This window comes from Condylura cristata, unplaced genomic scaffold (genome assembly GCF_000260355.1).
Source record: "Condylura cristata isolate star-nosed mole 26May11 unplaced genomic scaffold, ConCri1.0 scaffold00014, whole genome shotgun sequence".
Taxonomy (NCBI): domain Eukaryota; kingdom Metazoa; phylum Chordata; class Mammalia; order Eulipotyphla; family Talpidae; genus Condylura; species Condylura cristata.
Window position 1 is genome coordinate 11,120,040 of NW_004567115.1, and position 22,796 is coordinate 11,142,835.

At 34.1% G+C, this 22,796-nt stretch overlaps 1 protein-coding gene across 2 annotated transcripts in view; it reads left to right on the forward strand.

Moving 5' to 3' along the window:
- STAG1 (stromal antigen 1) overlaps window positions 1-22,796 on the forward strand; it is a 293,851-nt gene that overhangs the window by 85,500 nt on the left and 185,555 nt on the right. For both annotated transcript variants that reach the window (XM_004682176.2, XM_004682177.2), the window contains exons 2-3: window positions 8,369-8,480; window positions 15,048-15,150. In XM_004682176.2, the coding sequence (XP_004682233.1) occupies window positions 8,416-8,480; window positions 15,048-15,150 (168 nt within the window). In that variant the 5' untranslated portion in view covers window positions 8,369-8,415. The remainder of the gene's footprint in view (window positions 1-8,368; window positions 8,481-15,047; window positions 15,151-22,796) is intronic.

The window sequence follows — 22,796 nt, forward strand, 5'->3', positions numbered from 1 at the left end:
TTCCTTCCTTCCTTCCTTCCTTCCTTCCTTGTCTATTCAATCACTATGACCATTTTTAATAAGAACACTTTTATTTTGTTGAATATTTTCTGGATACTAGATTCTTGCCAGATAGTTGATTATCAGTAGATACTAGTTTTTTATTTTTATGAAGTTCAGCTTGTCACTTTAATCTTTTGTTGTTTGTGTATTAGTAGATCCAAAAAATCCCATGTGAAATAACTTTTCCCCTTTTTTCTTCTTGAGCTTAATTTTAGCGCTTACATTTTGGTCTTTGTAACCACTTGAATTAATTTTAGTATATGTAAGATCAGGACCCTTCTTCATTCATTTGCATGTTATTTCTCCAACACCATTTATTGAAAATACTCATTTTTTCCTGTTGGGTGATCTTGACATATTTGGTGACGCTTACCTTTGACCATATAGAGAAACACCCCATGTTTTTCTTTTATTCCAGCACTGTTCATTTAATGATTGTCACTTTGTAATAAATTTTGAAATAGGGGGTTGTGAGGTCTCCAATTTTGATCTTCTTTTTCAAGATTGTTTGAATTTTAGTGGTCTCTTCTTGAGATTCCTTAACAATTTCTGTTGATATTTTCTGTTTCTGCAAAATAAGTGATTAGGATTTTGATACTGATTGTATTGAATTTGTAGATTATTCCAAACCTGAAAACAGGATGTCTTCCTATGTACTGGTGTCTTTATTTCTTTCAGCAATATTTTCTAATTGCACCTCACAAATCTTTGATCTAGGCTATTTGTTTTTAATTATTCTTTCTGATATTGTGATGGGAATTTTCCCTTCATTTCCTTTATGGTTTATTGTTAGTATACAATTTTAGTATTGAAAATTGATAAATTTTTTGTTTTCAGGAATAAAGAAAATTGATCTGTTTATTACTCTTTGCTAGTATTTTGTTGGTCCTTTGAGATTTCCTGTAAATAAACTGTGTCATGTGTGAGTAAATCTAATTTTACTACTTAACTTTACTTGGATGCAGTTTATTTCTCTTTATTATCTAGCTGCTATGCCTAAAATATATAGTACTCTGTTGAAGACTGAGGTAAAAATGGACTTTATTTTTCTTCATCCTGATTTTGGGAGGAATGATTTTACTTTATTAAACTCGCCATTGTGGCCCTCCCTGGTGGTGCAGCGGGCTGAAGCACAGCACTAAGAAGCTAGGGCCACTGCAGCATGAGTTCGATTCCCGCCTGCCCTGGAGGTGACCACATGGCTTGGCAGACCTCTCCTGGCCTTGCCCGCTGCTCCCCTCAAGCAGTGTACTTCGTAGATCTGCCTGTTCTGCTCCCCACTCTGTCTCTGGTGAAGCCTCTCGCTGCCCCTGACTGAGCCTCTGGCCTGTACCCCAGTTCTTTGTGCACAAATAAATAAATCTTAAAAAAAAAAGACATTAGCACTTTGTTTTTCATAAATGTCTTTATCATACATGTATTTTTTTAATTGAGTGTTTCATTGTTTTCTTATTTTCATGCGAGACTCAAATGTATTATAAAAAAAAACCTAGCACAGTATTTCAAAATTAAGATAGTATTTAGTCTGACCCTGAAACTAACAATTTTTTTCTGTTCTCATTTATTCCCAATGAAAAAGATCAAGTATTTTGATTCAAACCCAGAGATGGGTATAAACAATTTCCACTATTATATAAGGCTTAAGATAACCATGCTATCCTTAAATTATACAATTTTCATAACTATTTTTACCAGGTAATTTCAGAGATTTTTTATAACTGAGATTAGTCTGAAGTACTGTACTGAGAAAAACATACATTTTTGTTCATCTGTATTCATTAGAAAGTTAAACTGTATTACCTTCCAGTATCATCCCTGCAAATAATTTTTTCCTATTGTTACTGCAAAAGTTGCTATACTAATTTCAGACAACTGTGCCATAGTAAGTTGTTTCATATGAGTTTGTTTAGGGCGTTTCATTTTCACTCAATCTATATTATGTATTTTTATTTATTTCATTCATTAGTTCATCTAATTTTTAAGGGTTACTGACAATCAGATTGATAAGTCAGCCATCTTCATAATAAGGTTTATTGACAAGTCTTGGAATTTATTCAAGAATTTTACTAATTTCAGTTACTTTTCCTGATAGAAATCTCTAGCAGCTTTTATACTATCCAAAGTGCTAAACTTATTGTATTCAGTTTTCCCCCTGACTTTAGGCAAACTACAAGAAACATCTCCCAGTTTCTTTGCAAAATTACTAATTTCCACTATTCTAGTAACTTTTTTTTTTTTTTTTTTTGGTTATCCAGTAATGTTTGTTAATTTATGCACCCAGAGCATAGTGCAGTTCATGCAGGGATTATGGCTTGCCCTGTTCTAGGGCTGTGGTGGGTGTCTCAACAATACATAGGTAGCAGGTCATGGCTAATATCTACATGGTTTCCCAGTTTTCTTGATCACATTAAGAAAACTTGTTTATTATAGTTTTTATTTTAAGATTTATTTAAACCAGAGATGCAGGGGTGGTGAGAGGATTCACCAGAGACAGAGTGGAGAGTAGAGCAGGCAGATGACAAAGTACACCGCTGAGGGGAGCCCCGGGTGGGACAGGGAAGGTCTGCCATGCCATGTGGATCACCTCCAGTGCCAGGGATCGAACCCTAGCTGAAGTGTCTGCGACTTGTTTGCAGTGCTGTGTCCTAACCCCTTCACACCACCAGGGAGGGCCCTTTTCTTAGTTTTTTAAAATGTTTTTTATCATGGAGTATTTTGGTTTTGTCAAATGCTTTTGTCATAATTTGGGATGATCAGTTTTTTTCTTATTATTGTATTAAGTAAATTTTTAATGTTTTTTAAATTTATTTACTTTTAATAATAGCTTATTTCTACATCATTTTATACATTTTTTCATCTGAGTTATATTTCCCGTGGGTTTTCCGTCACCCTGTGCCATCGTATTTAGTAAATTTTTTAATGTTGAACCACTCTTGGATACCTGGGATAAATGTCAGTTGCCTGTGTTATATATTATGCTTATTAAGTAGTGGATTTTTTTTGTTTTAATTCTTTCATGTATATTATAAGGGACACTTGTATCCTTAGGTTTTTTTGTAAAAGTGATAATGGCTATAAGTTGAGTTAGGATTTTTCTTTTAACAAATTGAGAGATTTATATTATTTTTGTTATTTCACCAGTGAAATAATCTGATTCTGGACTTTTGGGGGGAGATTTTTGATAACTGAGTCACTATTCCTAAAGGTCAGTTCAAATTTTTTGAGCTACTTTGGGAAGTTTGTATTTCTAGGATTTTTTCCCATTAATGGAAGGTACATAATTTAATGGCATGCAACTGACCATTCTTTTTTGTTGTAAACTTGATGTTAATATTCTTACTGTCTTTTGTGTTGTAGATATTTGCATCTCCTCTTTTATAATTTTTTTATCTAAAAGTTTGTTAGTTTTGTTGATCTTTTGTAAAACCGACATGTGGTTTCATTATATCTGTTTTTGTCTATTTCTGCACTCATTATTTCGTTGTTGTTGAGTTGAATTTGCTCTTTTGTTTCTTGAGGTATAGAGTTGTGTTATTGAATGAGATCTCCCTCTTTTTTTAATGGATTGAGATATTTTCAGATATATTTTCCTGTGTGTGTGGCTTTGGCTGCATCTCATAAATTTTGGCATATGGTGTTTTTTTGTCTTCAAGTATTTTTATTTGTGTGTGTTTGTGTGTGTGTGAATTCTTCTTTGACTATTATTTAAAAGTGTGTAAATTTGGAATTTTCCAATTTTCATATTCTTATTAATTTCTGCCTTTTCATTATGTTTAAAGATATTGTTCATTATGATTTCAGTCTTTAAAAAAAATTTCAAACTATTTTGTTACCTAACCAGCTATCTGGGCAAATGTTGTATGTCACTTGAAAAGAACGTGTTTAATGTTTGTCAGGTCTAGTTTATTAATAGTGTATACTCAAGTTTCCTTTTTTTGTTTTTTAATGTTCTTCTGTCTAGGTGCTCTGTGTTTTATTGGTGTAGTGTATTGAAATTGCCATTTTTTACAGTTCTATTTCTCTGTAATTCTGCCAGTGTTTCATTTTTTGGGGTTCTGTGATTTGTTGTATATGTATCTTCCTGGTGAGTTGACCATTTTTACCCAAATTTTAGCCCTTTTTGTCTCATGATATTTCGATTTAAAATTTACTTTATCTGGTTAAAATAGTCACTCCATATTCCTTTGGTTACCCATTGCATAGAATAACTTTTATGTGTTCTTTTTTTTTTTTTTAAGATTTATTTATTTGTGCATACAGGCCAGAGGCTTAGGGGTGGCGAAAGGCTTCACCAGAGACAGAGTGGGGAGCAGAATAGGCAGATTGATGAAGTACACTGCTGAGGGGAGCAGTGGGCGGGTCAGGAGAGGTCTGCCACGCCATGTGGTCACCTCGAGGGCAGGCGGGAATTGAACTGATGCTGAAGTGGCTTTAGCTTCTCAGTGCTGAGCTTTAACCCGCTGAGCTACCAGGGAGGGCCAACTTTTGTGTATTCTTACTTTGAAACTATTTATGTATTTAAATATGAAATGAATCTTTTTTATAGAATGTACATATAAAATTTTTTCAATGAAATGTGCCATTTTGTCTGTCTTTATTTTTAAGATTTATTTACTTATCCACACAGAGCTGGGGTACAGGCCAGAGGTGCAGGGCCGGTGAGAGGCTTCACCAGAGACAGAGTGGGGAGCAGAACAGGCAGATTGATGAAGTACACTGCTGAGGGGAAGAGCGGGCGGGTCAGGAGAGGTCTGTTAGGCCATGTGGATCACCTCCAGGGCGGCTGGGGATGGAGCTCATGCTGAAGTGGCTTTAGCTTCTCAGTGCTGTGCTTTAACCCGCTGTGCCACCAGGGAGGGCACATTCTATCTCTTAACTATTCTTTAATATATTTACATTGAAGGTGACTGTTTATACAAAATTACAGTAATTTTCTTACTGTGCCTTATGTTTTCATTGCCCATTCCTTTAACACTATTATCTTTCATATTTGGTCTTTTTCTAATATATGCCTTTTGTTTGCTATATAAGCTACTTGATTAGTGAGCAATTATCTGACTAGTTTATAACCTGAAATGCTACTATAATTTGAATTGATAATAACTTAGATTTAATAATTTACACTGTACTCCTATGTCTGCCTCCAACTGTCTCTTCTCTCCCTTATGTTACGGTTATAAATTTAATCTTTATACATTGTGTGTTCCTTAACATTGAGAGATAAGCTTATTATGTATTTGTCATTTGAATTGCTTAAGGAACAAAAGCAATAATAGACTAAAAAAACAATAATATTGACTACTTCAGTTACCTGTGTACTTTTACCAGTGTTCTTTATTCTTCACATTGACTTAATGTTACTGTATGTTGTCCTTTCATATCTTCACAAATGACTTCCTCTTAGCATTTCTTGTGGGGCAGGGTAAGTGACATTTTTTTAGTTTTTGTTTTTGTAGATAGAGCTTCATTTTTCGGACTTTTTTTGTGATCATTTGCTGGCTGTAGAATTTTTGTTTGAGCATTTTCTTGAAGCACTTTTAGATATGATATCCTACAACCTTCTGGTATCTGTACATGGTTCTAGATGAAAATTTTACTCTTAATCTTAATAAGCATTACCTGCATGTGACAAGTAATTTATTTTTTCTTCAAAATTTTCATTGTCTTTTGTGTTTATGTTCAATTGGAGTTTGTGGCTGTATGTCTTTGAATTTATCCCTTATGGAGTTCATTGTCTTATGTAGATTTCTGCTTGGAAAGTTTTCCATCGTTATGTCATCAGATATTTTTTTTTCAGTCCTTTTCTGTTTCTTCTGGAAGTCTAAATCCAGTGTCTGGACTTGTACAAGAGATGATCAGTTCTGTCACCCTTTGACCCCCCTTATACTTTGCCTTGTGATTTTGTTCTTAAAAACTGGACATTTTTAATATGAATTACCTCTGGAAACCATATGCTACCCTCCTTCCCAGTTTTTACTGTTGTTGCCTTTTGAGGGCTGTAGTAAACTTCAAATAACTTTTGCAGATTATTTTTAAAAACATTTTTTGTTCTGTGTTCGCTGCAATTTTCTCTTCAGTTAGTGGTCTACTTCCAGAATCAAAAGAGCTAAAATGAAAAAGAAGTAATTTCTTGGTTTTACATGCTTTCTTTTAGAGGAGCTGTTACTTCAAAGGTTAATCAGTCTTAGTCTTTATCTTTTGCTCAACTTTAAATTTCGAGCCTGTGTTTCTCCCAGGTGTTCTCTGAATATGTATCCAACCCTTGGCATGCATGTAACTATTTGGACTTCCTGGTATAATTAATAGTCCTTTGAAATTCTTCTTCCCCCAAATATCATCTTCTTGATCTACTTATTTTATGTTCTTATTTGTTCAGCAGTTTAAAGATGTTATGCATTTGTCATTTAACTTACAAAGTTTCCAACAGAAAGTCTGATATAATTCTCATGTTTTTCTGTTTATTTGTTTAGTTTCCTTTTACATTTACTTTCTGAACATCAGATATTAGCAGTTTTTTATTTTACAAAATTTGTTGTACCTGGGCATTGTCAGATTTTGCACATATGTATAAATATGTTAAAAATTTTGAGCTCTTTGTTTTCTCAGATACTTATTCTATCATGTACTTTATTCTGGAACTTTAGTTATATATACCTATGTTATTTAATTTGATACCATATTAAGCCTTGTCTCGGATGCACTACTACTTCTGCTATGCTTTTCCCTTATCTACTCCTTTTTAAAGACATTTTAGGTTCACAACAGAATTGAGTAGAAGGTAGAAAAATTTTCCATATAAGCCATTTTTGTACATATTTACAGTCTCCCTACTATTTATTTCATACCAGTGTGCAACATCTGTTACATTTCATGAATATAGATTGTACGTACATTGTCACCCTCAGTGCACAGTTTACTTTGAGGTTTATTCTTGGTGTTGCACTATCTGTGGGATTTGATAGGTGGATAGTTACTTATAACTACCAATAGAGCATCATACAAAATACTTTCACTGCCCTAAAAATTATGTGTTCCACCCAACTCTTGGGCAACCATTGATCCTTTTATTCTCTCATGCCTTTTCCAGGATGCCATGTATTAAAGCCACACAAAGTATAATGATTTCATTATGGTTTCATTCAGTTGGCGATGTTCATTAAAACTTTATTCATATCTTTTCATGGTTTGATTGCTCTTTTCTTTTTGGTGCCAAATAAGATCTCATTGTTTGCATGTTCAACATTTTATCTGTTCATCTCCTGAAGCACACCTTGATTGTTTCTTTGCTTTGGCAACTTTGAATAAAGCTGCTTTGAATATCTTTGTACAGGAGTTTTTGTATAGAGATATTTTCAGCTCCTTCAAGTAAATGCTGAAGAGTGTTATTGTTGTCAGTACTGGTTTTAGTCTATATAATATTCTGACATACTCATTTTACTTTAAAATAAGTTTTCTTAAAAATAGACATTTTTTCAAAGAATACTAATAAATGACCAATATGAGAAAGCACTCAACATTAGTAATCATGAGGGACATGTAAATGAAAATCATAATGAGACACACCTGTTAGGGTGTCTTTTATCTGTTATCAAAAAGATAAAGAGATAAGTGCTGGTGAGGGTGTGAAAGGAAAGGAACTCATATACACTGCTGGTGGGAATATAAAAATGGTACAGCCTCAATGAAAACTCTGAAGTTTTCTCAAATTATTACATATAAGACTACAATAAGGTCCAGAAATGTCACTTCTTGGATACAGATGCAGAAGATTTTAAATGAACATATGTAAGATGTACCTGTTTTCAATGTTCATAGCATAGTTATTCATTGTAGCCTACATAATGAAAACATCCTAAGTGTCCGTTGACTTGCATGAATGAAGAAAATATGGTGTTGGGTGTATGTGTGTAATATGTACACACAGGATGTATGTGTTTGGGGGTGGGTATATACATACCTACACACACACACTCAACACCATACACACACACACACATATATACACAGGCACACCTATGTAGCTACACAATGGTTATAATATTCAGCTTTGATAAAATTTTGATGCATTTGCGGTGTATCAATTTGAAAGACATAAGTCAGATAAGTACAACATGTGGCATTATTTATATGTACAATTAACGTCAAACTGATGAAGGTAGAATAGAGAAGTGTTGCTGGGGAAAATAGCGAGATGTTGGGTGTGGGCAGATCTTGATAATGTTGGTGTATATCAATTTACATCATACACTTTAAATAGCTTACAGTTGCAGCTGTTAAACTTCCAAACTGGCGAAAATTTTATTTATTATTATTTTTTTATTAACAGGATTGCCATTGAGGTTGTTTTAAAAGTTTTGAGTTATATAGCACTTGATGCTACTGCTCCATTGTGGAAAAACCTCTCCAGCAATGATTACTTCAGAGATACCAGTGTTACAGTAAGTATACCAGTTTTCTTCCTTTTTAAAACATTAATAACCTTGTTCTTTATCCAGATGTTCTCTTTAATGAGAGAAATCAAATATGTTCTCTGGTATTTGGGCAATTTATTTGAAATAAAAGAACTCTTAGACTGTATAATTATCATATTCATCCATAACCCTTGCTATTACATTGTCAATACATTCTATATTCAGCAACAAAAAATTAAGTTATATTAGTGACTAGTAAATTCTCACCTATGGTCTGAATCTAGTATACTTTGATTTTGCAAATAAAGTGTTATTTTATAAATAATCCTTTACAGATTGCTTATAACTGCTTCATGTTATAGGTTGTATGTAAAGGAATTGCTTGCAAAGCATAAATATTTTTGTTTGACCATTTATGGAAAAAGTTTACAGAATCCTATCCTATATTACAGGGCTTCTCTAACATATTGTTTCTTTAACACCAGCACCTCCTCTCCCCAGTCCCTTTACCTCCCTTTTGATTCCCTACATTTCTGTGAGATTGAGGCCATTGAAATATTCCATTTTGCTAAAAGTAATATGAAGGACATTCCAATTGGCTTTTCTGGTGGCATCACATTGTATTTGTTAGAATTGTAGGACTGATCTAGTTTTGAGTTGTATGGATTGTTTGGAATGTGGTTAGTGTAATGGCAAATACTTTTCCTTTTGTAGATTTCTTCAAGAGGAACATTTGAAATCTGCTTACTATAATACATATATAACAGATGTTTAGAGATAATGAAAAGTGACCAACACACTAAACAGTCATTTGTGTGTTTTTGCTGTCTCATTTTACTAATATGCCTCTTTTCCAAGAGACTTTATTTGCCTTCCATTTGGCCTCCTGGTGTCCTCTTTTTTCTCTACAGAACTCTTGAGATGCAAACGCTATCCAAATAACTTTACCTGCCTGAAAAACTTCAGTACCTACTTTCCCTCAAATATAAGATGTAGTTTATGCTCTTTCTAGTTATTTACCTCAAGCTTCTTTACTATTAATTAGCTTGAGCCACTGAGTTCCACATACCAAATTTGGAGGCATCCACACAGTATTTCCTTTGTGCCGTTGTCTGTTTTTATTTTCTTGCAATGCAAGCATACTTCTGCTCTTACCTAGCCAACTTAAAAAAGTACTTTTGAGTTTTAGCTGCCGTATCATGACTCCAGTGCCTCCTAACTCCTCATAGTTGGGATAGATTCTCTTCTGGTGCTCCTATAATGCTCTTCCTTTTTATTTGCACCACATTTTCTTACTGTTTTTCTTGTTTTAAGCTGTATACTCTTGTGCTTTATTTTTGTATGGACTACTCCTAGCACTTTGGTTGTTAAGCCTTTGAATAGCTTTTTGATTAAATATGAAACTGAGGTTTATTTAAATAGATGCTGTATTTAAAGATGTTTATGTTGACCATGATATTTAACATCATATGCTTCTGAGTAACTGTTACTATCCTTATAAAGTTTAAACCTGTAATATGATTGTCAGTAGTGGAGAGTGATAATCTAGGAACTGGGTAGATAAACTTTGCTTAAACATTGAGTGAAAATGGTACTTTTGGTCAAGTTGAAATCTATAATAAGAAGCATTTATTAAGGACATACAATTTTGGAGGCTATTAACAGACATATTAGTAGCATATATTATATTACTTGATTCTTCATCCAGCAATACTGTTTGTTTTGGAAAGGAAAGAAAACAGTGTGTGTCTTGAATTTGTAAACTTTAGTTTAAATATTTATGAAGTGAAGATCCTATATTAAAAATTGATCTCTAGGTTTCCCTAAAAATACCTTTTATTCAGCAATTCTTAATGTTGTAGGGTTTGTAGGGAAGTGACCTTATTATTTCTTGCATCATTTAGATATTATAATCACAATTGGTTTATTACCTTACTGCTATTTACTGTTAAGCATTGTTAAATGTTATAAATTATTACATATTTCTATATTCTACTGCATTTTCTAATACTAAGAACTATGCTAGGCTCTGGTGGAAAAAAGAGCATGTGGAAGACTTGGTCCTTGTTGCATTGAAGCTTGTGCAGGAGGCTGTTAATCAAATAATCACAAACACATAGATCTAAGTTGCCACTAATGAGGTGAAAGAAAACTAGAGGACTATTTTTGAAGGCTGTTAGCACATGCTTGATTGATTCTACTGTTCTAAGAAAGGTGAGTTTAGGTCTGAGTGGAGGGAGTGTTTGAGGGAAAAGGTGGAACCCTGAGTTAGGAGGGATTATGGTATGCTTGAGGAACTGAAAGAAAGTTCTTCCTTGTCAAAACCCCTCCGTTGTGCACGTAGATTAACTTGATATAAAGACTTGTGAATGAAATGGGACTGTTACATAGGGACCTGCTACACAACATTACACAAGTTTTTGAGTATTTTTTTTCCTTAGTGTTAGAATCTATTGCAAGGTTTGAAGTATGGGAAAGGAGTAAAAAGATATGTTTAGAACAGAACTCTTATTATAGTGTAGTGATTAGTTTGGAAGGGGTAGTAGTAGAAGTGAGAAGACTTTTTAGAAGGAGATTATTACAGCAATAGATATTTAGTAGTACCTTTCAGGAATCCTAAATATTTGTAAGGGAATTTCTATTTAGAAGTTGAAATAGACAAATTGATTTGTATTTTGAGATCTGTTTCTGTCTGTGTAAAAGCACAAATGTTTAGAGCATTATATTGATCAAACTATTAACGATGTTCTATAGGTAAACAGGGTTTGGTGAAGTACATACAATCCCTTGTATTTTTAATCTTTTCTATTGCTTGATATTAATTCCATATTATATATATATTTTTTAAAGATTTATTTATTTATTTGTGCATACAGAACTAGGGTAAAGGCCAGAGGCTCAGGAGCGGTGAGAAGCTTCACCAGAGACAGAGTGGGGAACAGAACAGGCAGATCGACTAAGTATACTGCTGAGGGGAGCAGCGGGCGGGTCAGGAGAGGTCTGCCACGCCACGTGGTCACCTCCGGGGCAGGCGGGAATTGAACTCATGTGGAAGCGGCTTCAGATTCTCAGTGCTGCGCTTTAACGCGCTGCGCCACCAGGGAGAGCCACTATATATTTTAATAAACATGCAAGCACAAACTGGAGTGTATTATTTATTTGTTGGAAATAATCTGTCACCTTTTGAGCTGAGTGCAGTTGGCAGAATTAGACAACTTTTCTGTTTTATCAGTAAAATACATTGCTCAAGGATATGTTGGTTTTACTAATGGGTCAAACAGATACTACATTCTGCATTAGACCTACCCCTGTAGTTGCCTGGAGATATCTATAAGCATCAAAAGCTCTATTGGATTCTATCTACACAAAAATATAAAAACATAATATTTGCATTCTAGCATCCTGACTTGGAAATAGAGAATTCAGGTTTATCTTGTAATCGAGTGGGTTCTGCCATTGACTAAGTTTGTGACTATAGGAAAGGATGTAATCGAGTGGGTTCTGCCATTGACTAAGTTTGTGACTATAGGAAAAGATCACCAAGCTTTCAGAGCTTCATTTCCTCCTCTGTAAAATCAGGACAGAATGTTTTTTTTACCTGGCTTTTAAGCATATTTATTTTAGAACACACACACGTACACACATATACTGGCACTCAATATGTGTTAAACTTTTGGAATAGAGTGGGGAGTATAAGCACTATGATTTATTGCCTTTTTTTTTTTTTTAAAGATTTATTTGTGCATACAGACCTGGGGTACAGGCCAGAGGCTCAGGGGGTGGTGAGAGGATTCACCAGCGACAGAGTGGGGAGCAGAACAGGCATATCTACGAAAGTACACTGCTGAAGGGAGCAGCAGGAGTGTCAAGAGAGGTCTGCCTTGCCATGTGGTCACCTCCCAGGCAGGTGGGGATCGCAAGCTGAAGTGGCTTTAACTTCTTAGTGATGTGCTTTAACCCTCTGCGCCACCAGGGAGGGTCTGATTTATTGGTTTTTAATAAAAAGTAATAATGTCAATTAGATCAAGAATTGACAGACAAAACAATGCTAGTGACTCAGGCATCTGTTTTTGTAAATAAAATGTTACTGGACCTAAGCCATACCCATTTATTTTTATATTGTCTTTTGCTACATTCATGCTTCTATGAGTGTATTGAGTAGTAATATAGAGACTTAATTACTCCAAGCCTTAAGTATTACTTAGCACTTTAAGGAGAAATGTTTGTTGACCCCTGTACCAGATTACTGTTATTTATAATTTAAACATCCCAGATTACCTTTGAAGATTTGCAAGCAGGGAAGTAATTGTAGATAAGAATGTTGCTGGCAGTAGTGTCTAGAATGTCTTGGACAGGGTAATATTTGAAGCAGGCAGACACCATTAATATTATATTGTGGAATGGGGATTATGGTAATCATCTTGGAAAGCATGTGAGAGTTATAGAGGACAACTCACGAGGTTTCAAGACTTTGAGTAAGATAGGGTAAATGGGACAATGAATTGTGTAAGAACTTAAGGCACACTTGCTCATTAACATAGTCGTTCAGTTGATTAATGATATCAACATGAGCAGAAAGCTAGAAATAAAGTCAGTATCTCCAGTATTGGAGATCTCCAAGAGAATGTAATACGAAAGGAGAAGTGGGCCTCCCTAGTGGTGTAGGAGCTTAAAGCACAGCACTATGAAGCCACCAACCACCACTGCAGCATGAGTTTCAATAGTCAGGGAGTTGACCCACATGGTGCAGCAGACCTCTTTTTGTTGTTCTTGCTGCTCCCACAGCAGTGTATTTCAGTCAATATGCCTGTTCTGTTTCCCATTCTCTCTGGAGAATGCATTAACCTTCTCCCCCCTCCCCCCCAAGAATGGCCTGTCCCCAGTTCTTGTATGCATAAATAAATAAATCTTTTTTATTTTTATTTTTTTAAAGATTTATTTATTTGTGCATACAGAGCTGGGGTACAGGCCAGAGACTCAGGGGGCGGTGAGAGGCTTCCCCAGAGACAGATTGGGGAGCAGAACAGGCAGATCAACGAAGTACACTGCTGAGGGGAGCAGCGGGCGGGGCAGGAGAGGTCTGCCACACCATGTGGTCACCTCCAGGGTAGGCAGGAATCGAAGTCATGCGGAAGTGGCTTTAGCTTCTCAGTGCTGTGCTTTAACCCGCTGCGCCACCAGGGAGGGCCTCTTTTTTATTTTTTTAAAGGGAGAAGAGCAGACACTAAAGAATCAAACCTTAAGCAATCAGTACAGTGTATTCAGTGAGGCAGATTAAGACATAATTTTGTAAATTGAGCTTATTTGTTTTGTGCCCTGCCTATTACTGCAATTTTATGCTGATTCTTTATAGCCCTAGTAATGTATTAAGAATTTAGTGAAACAGTTCTTTCTTGTTATAGGCTGTTTCCACCATGGCATCTGTGCCTTTTAAGTACTATGCTGGAAACAGCCTATAATAATGTTGAAGTTGACTGTTAAAATTGCAGGGATTTTGTGGCTCAGATATAACTTGGTCACTATAAAAGTTTAAATTGTACAAACTTAACATATATTCAAAATTCATCACTTCCTAATTTCACATGTTACTGTTATTTACATGTTCTGTACTTTTGAGTTTTTAATTACACCTATTATATATGTTTGGTGGAAATATTTTTAAGGTGTTATTACTACTCTCCATTATGCCTCAACTCTGTTTTTCGTAATAACACTTTGATGGTGTGAAATTGACTGGGAGTGTTCACACCATCAATGTTAGCAAACACTGCAGATCAGGATTCAATTTATTACTTTGTCAGTTATCTGTAAGCTTAATATATGATGAGGAAATTGTTAAGAATGCATAGTAAACTCATTTTAAAGAAACGAAGTCTGATAAAATTGAGGAAATACTCTTCCAGTATTTGAAAATTCATCTAATTCAATAAAGTTGTTCACACTATTAAAATTTGAAGTTCCAACAAACGTCTTTGTCATTTCACTTGTGTTGTATTGATTAAAATGATCTTGCATCAGCTGTCTTTCATGTCAAAACCCTATTTGTTCATCATTCATTCATTCATAGGTTAGTCATGGGTACAAAGATTTAGCAAAATCATCAGCATCATTTTATGTGAATCCATTAGCTTGTGTATTGTGTTATCATATTATTGTTTGTATAGTGTATGTCACATATCCTTTATCAGTAACATTTCTATTAACATATTTGTAACTTTTATAAAGAGCCATTTGTTAAATATTTACCACCGTAATACTGCCTTTTCTCATTTTATACAATGAATAAAATTCTTCCCAAGATTTTGTCTTTTTTATTTTAAATATTCTTGAAATTGTTTGATTTATATTTTGTCTCGCAACTGGCATTTCTATAGTACTTTCCTCCACTTTGCTTCTCTAGTTGGTGCATTCAGTTTACTGTTATGTGATATTAGGCAGAGAGGGTAACATTTTTGATTTAATGAATATTTTTCTGCATCCAGAAGTCTAAACCATATCTAGTCAGTTGTGTAGCAGGAGTTAAGGAGAGCAGTGAAACAGAACTGTTTTGTTTATGAATTACTTTGTACCCTAAAATTATATACTATTTTCTAGGGATTCAACTAATGAAGCTACTGCCCATTCAGATGCTGGGAGTGAACTTGAAGAAACAGAGGTCAAAGGAAAAAGAAAAAGGGGTCGTCCTGGTCGGCCTCCAGTATGTATTATGTTGTTGTTGTTCCTATAATGGTTTTTGAATCAAGGGATTGATATGAACTATTAATTTTAATACTGTTAATACTTCTAAATATTTCAGTAATACATGAGAGATTCCTGGAAACTTACTAAGTTTGATTCTTGGAAACTCACAAGTTTGATTAGTATCTCTTTTGCCTTCTGTGCTTCTGTTTAAAGAAAAATAAAAAGCTGGCCCCTATGAAAACATGCAGATGATTTAACATGGAATTGAGGTATCTTTAGTTGCAACTTCTCTTGTTTTTAAGATGTAACTATGCTTTCTTGTGAGTTCCTGAGTGTATATTTTGGTAATATTAGGTTAGTATTTAGGATCAGTGTAAATATATTGTCAATGATGCATGATTGAGAAGTTTAGAAAAGCTCTGGGCCCCATTTCTATGAGGTTTGCCATATGTATTCTGAGCATACTAGTCATCATTTAATTTAAAGTGGTTTAAGCTCTCAATGACATTAGTATAATTGCATCAGGGAAGGCTGAGGCTTGTACTGTTCTGCATTCGCTTTCATGAAATCATTTACTGTTAGCATATTTTTTTCTGTTTTGTGAATGTTACTGTGGGTAAGTTCAACTTCCTTATATAATAGGTGTAACAGTATAAAGAGTTCCCCATATAACCTAAAGTCATGGGCAGTATTACTTTATTTCTCTACTCCTTTCCTTCTATTGTTACATTGAAGGTCATCCTACACATCTGTAAATGTTTTAGAATATATTTCTAAACAATAAGGGTTTAATTTGTCTTTTTAAAGTAGCACCCAGTCACAGTGACTGGGTATTTTACTGATATCAACAAATTACCAATTTGAAGTTTATAATCATTTTATGTTACTTTTTAAATGTATTTTGTTGTTTTGAGTCCTTATGTAAATAAGATTTACCTGTTGGAATTTATGGTTATGCTATTTAATAAATTACACACACACACCCCTACCTGTCCGAACTAGTAATTTAAAGACTTTTTAGATTGATGTTCCTTCTGTATTTATCTATTTGTCACATTTTTTAGTTAGTATCAATATCCTTAACTTTGGACAATCTTAAAACAAAAGTTTAGGAGGCTGATTTCCAACATTTTCTCTACACTTGTTTTATGCTCCCTTATTTAAAAGTGAAAATGTGTTGGAGAAAACATGTTTCACACTGAGAAGTTAGCACCTATTGTTATCTCCCTTATTATTGCCATATGATTTTCTAAAACTGTAAACAAGTTACATTGCTTTCTCTGGGATTTATGGATTATAGGTGCAAATTGGAAATAAGATTATCTTATATGAAGGTAGAGAATGAACTGTCTACATGATTACTTACTTGAATTTGTCTCTACTCACTCTCCCCCCTCCCTCCAATTAAAATTCTTCATTTATAAGATTTAGGTTAAGTGCTATCTCCTTCATTAAAGCCTTTACTCTTTTTAACTAGTGAGTATTTATCCCTCTTCTGAAGGCTACTGTAGTACTCTTTAGAATATCTAGTTCGGATGTGTCTGTAGTTGCTTCCCTGTATTCCTAAAAAGATGTCTGACTCCAAAAGCATAGCTGTTTTGTGGTTGGAAATATTACTTGATTTTTAGAAACATTGCTGCTATACAATCTAATATGTAAGTGGTACATATTTGCCACATATTTACTAAATTGAAAAAAAAATGGTGAGCAGGAATATTTATTGCCATTCTAAAGACTTATTTTAGGTTCTAGTCCATATTATCACACTCATTAATTCATATGACTGTTTACATTTCCACTTTTACTCAATCAGGCCCAGTTCTTCATCTTGGAAACACCAGTCTCCTGAGTTTATGCCCCAGTTTTTTTTACTGAGTTGTTCATACTGTTATGTCATTTAATCCTCATTATGTCATTTAATCCTCACATTGACACTGTAAAAGTAGGTTTTATATTTACCTTACAGAGTAGAAAACCAAATTACAAAGTGTTACTATGTCTAAGATCACATACAAATGGCAACACTAAGCTTTGAATTCATACCCTAGTACCAAAACTTATTCTTTTAAGAATAGCAAAGTTTTCAAGCTGCTAATTAATATTGAGAGGTATAATTGTCAGTATGATCAGATTTGAGTAATAATGTAGGTACCTATTCTGAAGATTGTTTGTGTATTTTCTGTCAGTTGGCTCCATTTTGGATAGTTCCAAAGTTTGATAGATAACGTTCTGTTTAGCAGTGGTAACGCTGTTCATGTATTTTGATGTGACTTCATGAATCTCTTATTGTATTCATTTACTCACTGTTAAAACAGCACTTTTTATTGTCATTGTTTAATTTCCTTTTACTTTGAAATAATTTTCAATATAGGAGTTCCAAGAATCCTACAAAGAATATGTCCTTTCAGATTATGCAAATATTGTCTTTTTACTATTTTCCACATTAGATGAATTTTTGTTTCACAGTATCCTCTATGTTTGTCCCAAGTTCCTTTCATAAAGCTTTTCTTTGTAGGTACCGGCACTGCTATCTTCTTTCCTTAAGTCTTTTCCATTTACAATCATCATTTTAAATACTGCCAAGTAATGTATTCAGAAAATAAGAGCTACACTTTCATCTTGGGGTTATATTCTTCCATTCTATCTTGGAACAAAATATTTTTTCTGTGTATCTTCCCTATTTATAACCTTTCATTATGTCAGATACACCTTTTGTCCTTTCATAAGTGATTTGTGCTTTCCCACAGGGAGTTCTGGAACTCTGTATTAATGGTAACTTTTAATGACTTTCTGAAATTTTTTCCCTGACATCTAAGTCCATTAAATCCCAACTTGCAGCTCATCTTCTCTGTGAAACTTTCCCTAGTTACCAGTCACTGGAAATAATCTTGGTCTTCACTGCAACCATTCTGTCAATTTAAACCAAAGTTCTGTGAAATGTACGTTTTTTGTTTGTTTTTGTGAACAGTACTTTTCACACTATAATTCATTATATATTGTCATCATTTGTATTTCTGGTTTTCATTATATGTGTGTAAAGATTTTGCCTTAAACTATCCCATGTATGTTTATGTACATTATAAATAGTAGGGACTATTTCACTTTCATACCTTATGAATAAATCCAGGTAGACTATTTTAAGTAGACATTAGCATGCTACTTGGAAAAATTAACTAATCAAAGTTATGCTAGCCCAAAAGCTATATATAGGATAACTCACAGTCTACATCACCAAATCCAAGAACGACTGGGAGGAGCTGGCATATAGAGTCCAGCTAAAAAGGATGAATGTATGAAATAATCATATTTTCAGGCAATTTTAAATTGCCTAGTATGCAGGATTGTGGAATGTAAAGTGGGAGCTGGTATAGCAAATGACTGAATAGATTAATAATGCACAGCCTTATTTACAGTGTCTAGAATAAGAGATTAAATTATCAAGAGAGAGATGAGATTAGGTTTGTTTTATAAGTATTACTGTGATTATAGCATTACAATAGTGGCAACCGAAATATGACTAGACCCACATCCATATTTCAGTATTTTCAAAGAAATTGAAAGAAATGGACAAACTTAATTTTGATAATTAATTAACACATCTAAAATATTATGATTTTTATCATAATCAATGTAAAGTTATTGATATTATATGTAATTTTCCATACTAAATCTTTACAATCTTTAGGATGTTTTATACTTAGCTGCATATCTTAGTTTTAACTAGCCATCTTTTTTTTTTTTTTTAAAAGATTTATTTATTTATTCATACAGAGCTGGGTTACAGCCCAGAGATGCGGAGGGTGAGAGGATTCACCAGGGACAGAGTGGGGAGCAGAACAGGCAGATCTACAAAGTATACTACTGAGGGGAGCAGCAGGCGTGTCAGGAGAGGTCTGCCACGCCATGTGGTCACCTCCGGGGCAGGCGGGAATCGAACTCATGCAGAGGTGGCTTTTAGCTTCTTAGTGTGGTGCTTTAACCCGCTGGGCCACCACGGAGGGCCCCTTAACTAGCCATCTTTTAAGTGCTCAGTTAACTACATGAGACTGTAACTACCCATATCAAATAGTGCAAGGATAGAAAACTAGTCATGATCTAATCAGGATGCCAGGACTTTGACCAGCAATTTCAATGTAAAAGTTCAGTTTATAGAAATCATAATAAAAAGTCCTTACTTCCTATTTATCATTCAGGAATTGCAGATTAAGAAAACAGTGAGCTACTGCTGTATTTATATTATAATCACTTAAATCCCAAAACCTGACAATATCAATTTCTGGCCAGGATGTGAAGCAAAAAAAAAAAGAAAAGAAAAATGTGCAGTGTTCATGGGAATACAAAGTGGTATCTATTATAACACAGTTTGGTAGTTCTATATAAAGCTAAATACAATTTTACATTTTTATGTAGTAATGTCCTCTTAGGTATGGGTTTGAAACGACTTAAAAATGGTATTCAGGGCCCTCCCTGGTGGCGCAGCGGGTTAAAGCACAGCACTGAGAATCTGAAGCCACTTCCGTATGAGTTCGATTCCCGCCTGCCGCCTGCCCCGGAGGAGACCACATGGTGAGCCAGACCTCTCCTGGCCCGCCCGCTGCTCCCCTCAGCAGTGTACTTCGTCGATCTGCCTGTTCTGCTCCCCACTCTGTCTCTGGTGAAGCCTCTCACCGCCCCTGAGCCTCTGGCCTGTACCCCAGTTCTGTATGAATAAATAAATAAATCTTAAAAAAAAAAAATGGTATTCATATAAAACACCGCATGTATATACTTAAGAGCAGGTTTATTTCTAATTTCCCAAAATGGTGAACAGAATGTCTGTCAGACATACATGAATGATAAAATATGGTATAAACATACAAAGAGAGTTGAATGAATTTTAAATGCATATTGTTCAAGTAAAAGATGTCAGTCTAAAAAGACTATGTTGTATGACTATATGTAAAAGACAAAACAATCAAACTCCAAAGCAAATGTTTGAGACAATATCACTGAAGGAAATGGAGGTAGAAAGTTGCTGATTTAAGTAACTTTGAAAATGAATCTCAAAAACTGTACTAACTGTATGCAAGTAATGTAATCTTTAGTTCATAAACTTCCTATGGGGGAATGGTTTAACAATTCTAAGACGATTCTACATGTATGGTAGCCATGTTTCTTGTTGTTAGGGAATTTATTGATAGCAAGAAGATTCATTCATGTGGCAATAAATTTAGAGTTGGAGTTGCTTGTATGAATTTTTGTTTAGCTAATATAGATAACAGATGGTAATCTATAGAAATATTATAGTTGTATTATACTGCAATTATAAATTGTAATTTATAATACAATTATAAATTATTTATATGGAATGTCTTTATTCTGTTTTCTTAAGGGCCTAGAAGGAAGGAAAACTTAGTATCAAGAAGCAAAACCTAGTGACATATTTTAATCTTTAATATTCTTCAATGAAGCATCCAGGGCCCCTTGGACTATTGCCTGATTCTTAAATTGGGAAAGGGAGTAAACAAAATGAGACTGGATTATGTTGTCTTAGAATGTAACCAGGTGCTAAAAATATAAAGACACACAATGATGGGAATATGTTAGATGGACACTGGAGCCAACTGAAAGATCTCCAAGGGATGAAAGGTAAAGCAAGTTGAACAACAAAATAAATCAAGATCTTTAAATATGTTACTTTGCTTAATGTTTCATTATAATGTTGAAGAGGAACAAAATTTATTCCCGGCTGGGACCATCTGTAGAGTTTGCATGTTCTCCTGTGTCTACATGTGTTTTCTCTAAACCCATTCCAAAGATAAGTCTATTGGCATGTCTTATTTTTCTAGCAGAAGTGAATGTAGGTTTGTGTGGAGATGGAATGGTATCCTCTATAGGATTGGCTTTATCTTATATCATGTTGATTTGCCTTATCTCAATGATGGATCTGTTATATCAAATCATCTTGCATCACTAGACTTATTACTTGATCATAGTGTACGATCTTTAAATGTGTTGTTGAATATGATTCTACTAGTGCATGGAGATTGAGAATGTTATTTTTATCTGTGTTCAGTAGACATATGGTTTGTAATTTTTTTTTTTTTTTGGTATTATCAGTGCTTTGTTGACTTCATAGGAATTAGGATAATCCTTTTTGTTATTTTTGAAAGTTTGACAAAAATGTGCAAGAGAACTTAGAATGTTTGGTAGACTTTTCCAGTAAAACTGTCTGCTCCTGTCTTTTGTTTTTTGAGATGTTTCTGGTTATAGTGTTAATTCTTTAGTATGATCAGTCTGTTTTGATCTTGTGTTTCTTCATTCAATTTTGGGAGGATTTCCAATTCAAGGAGTTTTACCCATGTTTTCTGAGGTGTCTGACTTGTTAGTATACAGATGTTCATAATAGTGTTTCATGATCTTTTCCATTTTTGTTACTTTATTGTCTCATTTTATTTCTGATTTTATTTGAACCATTTCTCTCTTTTTTTAAACGAGTTCAGCCAGTTATCATTTTGTTGACTTTTTAAAAAGAACCATTTTGTTTCATTGACCTAATATTTTTTATTTCATTCTTGCTTGTCTCCAGATAAGTTTTTTTTTATTTCTCTGTTGTCCCACAAGTTATTGAGTAGCATATTATTTAATCTCCACAATTTAGTATCTTTTCTAGTGTTATTTTTTTAAATTCTGACTTCATAATTTTGTGTCTTGGAAAATTTTTTGATATGATTCAAATCTTAAATTTATTGAAATTTGTTTTGTGTCCTTAAATGTGACCTGTTCTTGAGAATGTTGCTTATATATTCTGCTGTGTTTTGGATGCTGTGTTTTATTTTTATGTGTCTGTTTGGTATAATGTATCATTGAAGACCATTATTTTCTTACTCATTTTCTGTTGGAGTATCTAGTAGCTGATTTGTGTATTAAAATTGCCTACTGTCTTTGTGTTTCTGTCAGTTTTTCCCTTTAGGTCTTTTAATATTTATTTTGCATATTTTGCATATTTTGGAGTTTTACATGGGTTAAACTCCTTAAATCAGAAATCCTCCCAAAATTGAATGAAGAAACACAAGATCAAAACAGACTGATCATACTAAAGAATTAACACTATAACCAGAAACATCTCAAAAAACAAAAGACAAAAATATAGCCAGTATATTTTTTTTGATGAATTGACCCTTTATCATTATATAATGTCCACCTTTGTTTTTTTAATATGTAATATGTTTATTTTTACATAATTTTGTACATTTTTTAATCTCAATTGTAACCCCCGTGGGTTTCCCATCACCAAGTCACAAGTCACCCATGTGCCATCACCATAGTCCAGTGCACTTTGCACTCTTCCCCTCCCCCCCCCCATTTTTGACCCATTCCCCACTCCACCCCCACAAAATGTCTCTGGTATATAGTTGTTCATTATTATTATTATTGTTTTCTCGCCTGGTCCATTATACTCCTGCTAGAAAAAAACCATCTGGTATTTTTCTTTTTCTTTCTGGCTTATCTCACTAAGCATGACCTTTTCCAGCTCCATCCAAGTTGCTGCAAAAGACATGTGTTTCTTTTTTTTTTTTTTTGGTTGCTGAGTAATATTCCATTGTGTATATGTACCACATCTTTTTACTCCAGTCATCTACTTTTGGGCATTTGGGCTGCTTCCCTGTTTTACCAATTGTA